The sequence below is a fragment of the Dendropsophus ebraccatus genome, chromosome 14 (assembly GCF_027789765.1).
Source record: "Dendropsophus ebraccatus isolate aDenEbr1 chromosome 14, aDenEbr1.pat, whole genome shotgun sequence".
NCBI classification, from domain to species: Eukaryota; Metazoa; Chordata; class Amphibia; order Anura; family Hylidae; genus Dendropsophus; species Dendropsophus ebraccatus.
Window position 1 is genome coordinate 13,871,284 of NC_091467.1, and position 9,515 is coordinate 13,880,798.

The 9,515-nt window shown below is 41.8% G+C and overlaps 2 protein-coding genes across 2 annotated transcripts; both read left to right on the top strand.

The window, feature by feature from the left end:
- Positions 1–940: 940 nt before the first annotated feature.
- LOC138771807 (olfactory receptor 11A1-like) lies at positions 941–2,044 on the top strand. Its single transcript, XM_069951814.1, has 2 exons — positions 941–961; positions 1,049–2,044. Exons 1-2 carry the CDS (start codon positions 941–943, stop codon positions 2,042–2,044), a joined length of 1,017 nt encoding a protein of 338 aa, XP_069807915.1.
- A 5,303-nt stretch (positions 2,045–7,347) lies between these two features.
- On the top strand, positions 7,348–8,265 carry LOC138771808 (olfactory receptor 11L1-like). The gene has a single exon (XM_069951815.1). It carries the CDS (start codon positions 7,348–7,350, stop codon positions 8,263–8,265), a length of 918 nt encoding a protein of 305 aa, XP_069807916.1.
- The last annotated feature ends 1,250 nt before the right edge of the window (positions 8,266–9,515 follow it).

A 9,515-nucleotide genomic window follows, 5' to 3' on the forward strand; every position in this document is an offset into this window, starting at 1 on the left:
TATCAGCATTTTTAATGAACACCAATGCATTGTTCATAGTTCTTGAGTACTTAAATTAGATCAATTAGTTTTTTTAAGATCACATATTTTCAAAAAATTGGATGTAACCACCCTAGAAACATTTACATAGAGTACTAGCATAGAAACATAAAGATTGTCTGCAGAATAAGACCACTGGGTCAATCTAGTCTGCCCTTTTAATGTTCCCTTTCTTATTATCTTAGGATAGATATATGTATATCCCAGACAGGTTTACATTCCCTTACTGTAGATTTACCAACCACGTCTGCTGGAAGTTTGTTCCAAGCATCTACTACTCTTTCAGTATAGTAATAATTTTTATATTGCTTCTGATATTTCCCCCAAATAACCTCAGACTGTCCCCCTTGTTCTTGGTTTTAGTTTCCTCTTATACCATTTGCCTCTTTACCCTTATTAACATATTTCTCTTCCCTTTCTCTTCTTTCCTCCAGGCTATACCATTATATATATACAGCCCAGCATACCATTATATATATATAGCCCAGCATACTATTATATATATATATATATATATATATATATATATACAGCCCAGCATACCATTATATATATATATATATATATATATATATACACACACACACAGCCCAGCATACCATTATATATATACAGCCCAGCATACCATTATATATACAGCCCAGCATACCATTAGCTTTCCCTACCACCTGGCTGCACTGATGACTGATATTAAGGCTGTCAGAAATGACTGTTCCTAAATCCTTCCCTTCTGAAGTCTTTGCTCACACAGAACTGCCGATATTAAACTCGGCTAAAGCATTCCTCTTCCCTAAGTGCATTATTTTACATTTAAAAACATTGAGCTGCAGTGTACATCGTCTCGACCACTTATCTACTAAAATGAGGCTCTGTTGTGCAGGGAAAAAATAGAAGTAGACACATGAGTAAACGTAATTTTCAGGCAAAGTGGTGTCTCCAAAAAGTGGCTACCGAGAAACTTAACCTTTTTTTTTTTTTTAATTTGTTAAAACTACTGTGTCTTCTCTAGAACAAATATCAAGCCTGTGCTCCAGACAAAGATCTGATAATTCAATATGTTCACAAACAACCATTCATTCTATTGGGTTTCGGAAACCTTCAGAGCTTCAGTATTATATTCTTCATTCTTTTATTGATCATCTTTATTTTTACAGTGATTGGAAACCTTCTGATCATCATCCTGGTTTCGACCAATGTCCATCTCCAGTCTCCCATGTATTACTTCCTGTGTCATCTTTCCTTTTCTGACCTTGTGATATCCACAACTATTGTTCCCAACATGCTGGGCGCCATGCTTTTAGAAGGGATTATAATGACTCCCATTGGCTGCATCACACAGTTGTATTTCTACAGTGGTACTATTATGGCAGAATGTTTTCTTCTTTTCGTGATGTCCTATGACCGATACCTGGCCATCTGTAACCCACTGAGATACTCTAGTATCATGGACTGTAAGTGTCAGATGTGTCTTTCACTATGGCCGTGGTTACTGGGTCTTACTCTTAATCTTATAGCAGTCTTGGGTGTATCAAGTTTTTATTTTTGCCATGACAATATCATTGACCATTTCTACTGTGACCTTTCTCCTCTTCAGAAGCTTTCTTGTTCGGACACTTCTCTTATAGACAAGGAAACAATTTTTTTTTCTCTACCAGTACTTATTGTTCCATGTGGTTTTATCACTGTAACCTATGTGTATATATTCCTCACCATAATGAAGATATCATCTACAAGCGGAAAACGAAAAACCTTTTCCACTTGCTTTTCTCATCTTATTGTTGTGGGGACGTTTTACGGGACACTAGCAGTTAAATACATGGTCCCATCTTCAGGACATTCATTGCTTATTAATAAGATTGTTTCCTTACTGCATACTGTATTTACCCCCTTATTTAACCCTATAATATACAGCCTCAGAAACCAGGACAAAAAAATGGCGCTTAACCCTTTAAGGACAGAGCAAATTTCGATTTTTGCGTTTTCGGTTTTTCCTCCTTGTGCATAAAAGGCCATAGCACTTGCATTTTTCCACCTAGAGACCCACATGAGCCCTTATTTTTTGCGTCACTAATTGTACTTTGCAATTACAGGCTGAATTTTTCCATAAAGTACACTGCGAAACCAGAAAAAAATTCAAAGTGTGGTGAAATTGAAAAAAAAAACGCATTTTGTTTATTTGGGGGAAATGTGTTTTTACGCCATTCGCCCTGGGGTAAAACTGACTTGTTATATATGTTCCTCAAGTCGTTACGATTAAAACGATATGTAACATGTATAACTTATATTGTATCTGATGGCCTGTAAAAAATTTAAACCATTGTCAACAAATATACAACACTTAAAATCGCTCCATTCCCAGGCTTATAGCGCTTTTATCCTTTGGTCTATGGGGCTGTGCGAGGTGTCATTTTTTGCGCCATGATGTGATCTTTCTATCGGTACCTTGATTGCGCATATACGACTTTTTGATCGCTTTTTATTACAATTTTTCTGGATTTGATGCGACCAAAAATGCGCAATTTTGCACTTTGGGATTTTTTTGCGCTGACACCATTTACCGTGCGAGATCAGGAATGTGATTAATTAATAGTTCGGGCGATTACGCACGCGGCGATAGCAAACATGTTTGTTTATGTATTTATTTATTTACTTTTATTTATAACCTGGGAAAAGGGGGGTGATTCAGACTTTTATTAGGGGAGGGGGCTTTTTACTATTAACAACACTTTTTTTTTTTACTTTTAAACTTATACTAGAAGCCCCCCTGGGAGACTTCTAGTATAAGTGCTCTGATCTCTCATTGAGATCTCTGCAGCATAGATATGCTGCAGAGATCCATGAGATAGGCACTCGTTTACTTCCGGCTGCTGCAGCCGGAAGTAAACGAGTGCCGAGTCGGGGACGGCTCCATCTTGGAGCGGTCCCCGGCCGGCTTCATTTGCGGAGATCGCTCCTCCGGGACAACATCCCGGAGGAGCGATCTCCCCACTAGACACCAGGGATGACGCTGCGTCCGGTAATCGGATGCAGCTGTCAACTTTGACAGCTGCATCTGATTACTGTATTAGCGGGCACGGCGATCGGACCGTGCCCGCTAATACCTACGGTCCCGGGCTACACGCGGCACCCGGGACCGGCGCGGTTCAGAGCGGGGCCGCCGCGCGGCCCCGCTCTGAACTCCCTTACCGGCATAAATTTACGCCCGATGTCGTTAAGGGGTTAAACAAGTTTATGGCAAAAAAATGAGAATTCAAAATGAGAGTGCAGTATTCGAAAGCTCGAATTCCGATTCAAATGGGCCATGATCTTCAACTATTCGATCGATTCAAGTCTATGGGAAAAATGCTTGTGACTTAGTGAACTCCAAGTGGTTAAATTTAGGTTTCCAATGATGCAAACACCTCTAGAATGCAACTGGGACAGCAAGGAAAGCATACCTGGCTGCATCCAACAAGCCCAAGTCACAGTATTACCCCACTATCACAGCCTGTCTACAATAGACTCCACACAAACCTTCTTTCTTTTACCCCATTAAATCACGTTGCCTATGATAACCACAGATGGCATAGGCAAGGAAGAAATTAAACAGCACCCACCGCTAACTGTCATTGTGTGTGTGTGATGTGGTCAGACACGTCCTTTTTTAAAATTAGCTTCCAACTAAGAGAGTGACCTGACCTGGCCTGGTGTCATGTCTAGGGGTTAAAGCTATGGGGATGTTGAGGCATGCGTAGCACCGCAAAAGGCAGGAAGAGGCAGTGGGGGGCCAGAGGCAGAGGACAGATCATACAGAAAAGGCAGGCTAGAGCCAGCAGGGCCGCAGCTCTTGCCAGTAACAGGCCCCTGCGCAAAGCTCCCCCCATCGAGGGCTCGTTCTTCCTTGGTGTGGAGTTATTTTAAGGTGTGCACAAACAACACATTGAGCGCTGTTTGCTCACTGTGTCATTCCAAGTTGATTAGGGGCTCTGAAAATAGTAACCTGAGTGACCACCACTGATATGCAGCGGCACTAAGGTGGTCTTGTGAAATCTCTTGGCTGGCAAGATGCAAAATTTTGAAGTCAAGCAGTGGAGACTGAATCCTTCTGCGACCTGATGGTGGCCGCAGCACCTCAACATTCCGTCCCTAGCTGTCACTACTTTTCCCATTGTGCAGTGTACTGGTCAGTGTACTGCAATGCAAAGGTCCAGTTGACCACCAAAACGTGGACAAGAATGCTACATCTCCCCGAAGGCACACTGGGTCAATGTAGTGGAGGCGGGAAAAGGGTGGCACCCAGGGGCAGGCTACCTGCTACCCACACTCAAGATTTCGGGCCCTGGTTCTGTCAGGGTTTCCGCAGCCCTTTCAGACAGCTCAGAGAACCCCTCCTCCTCCTTGTGGTGTGGTCTTCTGAAATCACTTTTCATAAATTATACATGTTTAACAAAGTCTACAAAATAAAAAGCTTTTAACAGCGACCAAAACCACGCCAGACATTGTTACATGGTGTACACTACTGAACACGTGAAGTGCAATTGACAAAACTTCAATAAAATCTGTGATAAAAAAAAAAAAAAGGCCCCTAAAAAGTGATTTAGTGTGTGACAGGGCTGGGCTAATGGAGGAATTCAAATGTGGCAGACTAAATGCAGAAATTTCCAGGGAAATTTCTTTACTGTGGGTACTGTATCCAATTTAGTCAGAACAAACCACACAACGAGTGATTTGTGGAGAAGCGGTTAGTCACATGATGCCAGGAATGTTACCCCAACTGCAGAAAGTAGTAAGGGGGGTATCATGTCCTAGCCCTGTTCAGTCTAGTAACTTAAAAAGATGTAAATTATTGAGTTATCTGCGGCTCACAGGATGCAGTCACTGACTTCTTCTGCTCCATCCTCTATGACCTGTTTCCACCAGTGGCGTTTCGGCATAGTTGATTTAAAAAAAAAAAAAAAAAAAGAAGAATTAGAACCCTGCGTTGAGCCTTCCATAAATTGAATTTGAGTCCCTTTAGGTAAACTCTCCCAGTATTGAAATGGACACCCCTGGGTTGAGTCTTGTGCCATTTTACCCTTAAATTTTTTTTTATTAATGGCCCATTAAGCCAGTGGTTAAGGAGGAGGAAATGAGCTGAACCATGCACTTCATACACTTGGTTGGGTTGATAGGGGTGCATTGGAATTGTCTGTCAGAGCTTGAGACCACACATGGCACTTCATTTTGATAAACGTCAGCACTGTCAGTTACCCGTGATAATGCCCCCGGCTGCGTTGAATAACCTCTCAGAGAGAACACTGGCGGCAGGGCAGGCCAGCACCTCCTAGGCGTAGAGGTACAGTTCCAGCCATGTGTCCAGCTTGGACTCCCTTTCATTGTAGGGCGAAGAGGGATTGGGGAGGACAGGATTACGGTTGGGCAGGTACTCACTCAACACTTGTCCCTTTTCCCTCCTGCTCCTAATAGGCCTCGCTGTGGTGGAAGTTTTCTCATGGAGCGCCATGGGGTGAGTCCCACACCTTCGAGAGTGTTCCCCTGATGGCTGTGGAGTGCACTATAACTCAGTTGATGGCTATATGGCTAAATACGGTATACAGCTAGTATACAGGTATAAGGGGGCCCGATCAATCAGTGAAAATCATGTGAAAATCAAAACTCGCATGCAAAAATCGCACCAAACACGCAGCGATAAATACGCAGCGATACGGTACGTGGGAAGGCACCCTTAAAGCAAAGCAAATTTTCCCATAAGAAATTAGAATGCAGACAATTGGTTCCACACCCTAAACTAATGATTTTTTAAAATTCTGAATAACATGTAAAACAAATGAAGCAAACATTCAGAAACAGCAGAATCTGTGATATTATAAGTTACTGTACAGTAATGGAGAGGATGGGAAACACAAGGGCTGACAGAGACTGCAGGGAGCATGAAGGAATGAGCAGGACAGATGTGGGCACATACATGCAGCACTCTCTGTCCGGGGAGAGAGGGGTTACAGCTATGGAGAGATTACCCCCCCCCCACAGTCCTGTCCCCTGATGTAAGCCCCAGCCTGAAGTGGATCTGCTATGATTTGGAAGGTGAGGGAGACTTCCCGGGTCAGAGTATAGTGCTATAGGCCCCGCTATGCAGATCATTCTCCCCCCTCCCACCCAGTACAGGGAGCTCTTATCTTGGGTTTTCGAACGAATCGTCTGCGTTTCAGTTATTTTTTTAAGGGAAAATTAGCTTTGATATACAAGTGATTTGGATTACATGCACATTCCAGCAATGAATTATACTCATGATCCAAGGTTTCACTGTATAGCTTATGGCAGAATGTAGCAGTAGTACAGCACTGGGACTCTTTTTTTAAGGGGTTTTCTGGCCAAAGTTGACTGACTGGTTGATCGGCAGGGTGCCGACACGTGGCGCCTGTGCCAATTACTTGCTTGGTGCCACATTACACAGTAAAGGAGGCTGGAAGCAGTTTGTCTCTGTTAACTGTGTAGCTATGGTGTCCTGTAGGTATTCAGTTTAATGGGATCTGAGTTATAGGTTGCCACTGTTTGTTGCCCTATTTACTGTGTAGTCTGGGTGTTGAACACCTGATCAATGGGGTGCCTGGTGTTCAGCAGGTCATGAGCTATTCTGTGGATAAATAGTCTATATGTATAGAACCTACCCATCATCCGTCCCACTTACCTCCGTTCATCCCCTCTTTGGTTGAACTTGATGGACATGTGTCTTTATTCAACCATACTAACTATGTAGCAATGTATGTAACATGCTCTTACCTCCCTGGCTCCAGCGCTGGTGGCTGCATACCGTCACTCCGTCCCCCGGGTCCCCAGCTGCTTTCTGGTCTGAGCAGGGACCCGGGTCATGACGTGTGAGGTCCGCTCTGCAAGTCAACGACCGAGGCGGTGGCCCAAGCATGTCATTTCTGTTCCTCCCCAACACTTGTTAAAAAAAATATCTTTGCCTTGACTTCTCCCTTAAGCTATCTTTACTCTCTACACTAGTGAATAGGCAGAGCTTTGCTGTAGACCCCATTAAAGTGATAGGGCTGGAGACTGATAGAGATATTGGGAGATATTTATCAAACATGGTGTAATGTGAAACTGGCTCAGATTCCACCTTTCATTCCTCAGACTCTTTGGAAAATGAAAGGTGGAATCTGATTGGTTGCTAGGGGCGACTGAGCCAGTTTCACGTTAAACCATGTTTCATAAATCTCCCCCATTGTACCTACTAAAATACTTAGCAATTTTTTCAATTTGCTGAAATTACTCAGTCTTTGTTCCAGGATGAATATCACTTTTACAGATCTGATTCACTTCATGATGTTTACGATGAACCAAACAAAAGTGTCAGAATTCCTTCTATTGGGTTTCGGAAACCTTCACAATTTGAATATTATATTCTTCATTCTATTCTTGACCCTCTATATTTTTACAGTTATTGGAAATGTTCTTATCATCACCCTAGTTTCCACCAACGTCCATCTCCAGTCTCCCATGTATTACTTCCTTTGTCATCTTTCCTGTTCAGACATTGTGCTATCCACCACTATTGTTCCCAACATGCTCTGCGCTCTTCTTCTAGGAGGGAAAACAATGAGTTATGTCGGCTGCATCTCCCAGTTGTATTTTTACAGTGGTACAATTATTACTGAATGTTATCTGCTTTCGGTGATGTCCTATGACCGATTCCTGGCCATCTGTAACCCCCTAAGATATTCCAGCATCATGGACTGTAAGCTTCGTATTGGTCTGTCACTATGGACATGGTTGCTTGGTCTTACTCTTAACCTTAACGGAGTCTTGCCTGTAGCAAACTTTAATTTTTGCCATGACAATATCATTGACCATTTCTACTGTGAAGTTTCTCCTCTCCAGAAGCTTTCTTGCTCGGATACGTCTCTTTTAGTAATGAAGGCATTTCTTTTTTCTCTGCCGCTGTTTATTGTTCCATGTGGTTTTATCATTGTAACCTATGTATATATCTTCCTCACCATAATGAAGATCCCGTCCACATCCGGCAAACAAAAAACCTTTTCTACCTGCAGTTCTCATCTTATTGTGGTGGGGACGTTTTATGGGACGTTAATAGCCAAATATATGATTCCATCTACAGAACATTCATTGCTTATTAATAAGATTGTTTCCTTACTGCATACAGTATTTACCCCTCTGTTTAACCCCATAATCTATAGCTTTAGAAACCAGGATATAAAGATGGCACTCAAAAAAAATTTCTGAACAATACATTGTTTTTTAAAAAAAAATCTTATTCCAATTTTTGTGTTTGTGTATACAAAGGGTTAATATTTGCTTTTAATATGTAATTCTTACTCCTAGTGCCATGTATTTCTTATTTTCGTTGGATGACAGACATAATAATATTCTGTGCGTGGCAGGAGTGGTGACCGTGGCACATCAGCTTACTGATTCAAGGAGTTATTTTGTATATCTTTGTACTGTAATAGGCTATGTTCACATGGCGTATGAGACCGTCCGTTCCATGACCCAGACCCGTTCCGTGACCTCTGCAAAGATCATCTTTCGGGCCGCAGTGTTCTGATGCGGGCGCATCGTCATGTCAGTTGTTTGCGGCGCCGCTTGGGATCCAGGCCGGAGCATATACTATGTGTAAACGTGGCCAGGATCCCATACAAAACTAAGCACCATAGCCTTTCATAAAAGTACGGCCATTGTTGCCGATTGCAACAACGGCCGTACTTTTACGTTGTGTGAACATAGCCATATGTAAAATACTGTGTATGAACATTAAACATTATGGCTGAAGAGGTGTTTGAACTATTAACAAAGAAGTCTTGTTCTAAAACTTGTTCTTTTATTCCAATCTGTTTCTATTTTCTAACTGTAATTGCTGCTTTTAACAGCATTTAGACATGCTTTACAGCAAGACTCATGGACATAGATGACAATAGACAGACTCTGTCCCTTTAAGATGAATGTATAACCTCTGTGACCTATGAAGAGGTCATTCCACAGGGAGCGGCTATTGTCTCCTCTATCTACTGGTGTCACATGTCGCTGCAATGTTGTATCTGTTACTTTACAGCAACCTCCTCTTATCACCGCAGACACAATCAGCTTAGTTTTAGTGGTGAGAATGAAAACTGCAAGATATCAGGATTATTTTATAATATAGATAGAAAAATGGAAAATTAGAAGAAAAAAAAAGTCACCAAAAATTCTTAAAAAAAATATGTTTAACATAATTTTTTTTTAAAACAATAAGTCATTTTCTGATGACGCATTCCCTTTAAGTGGAAAACCTCTTCAATAATAAATAAATTAAAGGGAATTTCTCAGCTGCAATTGAGGTTCCAAACTGCTGACACTGCTAGAAAGCTGTTAGGCCAAGGAGACACATGATACTTGCTTTTATTCTCTGGTATAAAGACTCAAAGAGGTTTTCCTTAGCTCCTAAAGTGCAGCAAAGAAACATAGAAGATCGGCAGAAAAAAACCCCTGGGTCCATC

Bases quoted from the DNA above. Each gene is read 5' to 3' on its own strand.
- LOC138771807 (XM_069951814.1), top strand. From the start codon at position 941: ATGAGTAAACGTAATTTTCAG. The intron at 962-1,048 runs GCAAAGTGGTGT...TGTCTTCTCTAG, and splicing joins TGAGTAAACGTAATTTTCAG to AACAAATATCAAGCCTGTGC.
- LOC138771808 (XM_069951815.1), top strand. From the start codon at position 7,348: ATGTTTACGATGAACCAAACAAAAGTGTCAGAATTCCTTCTATTGGGT.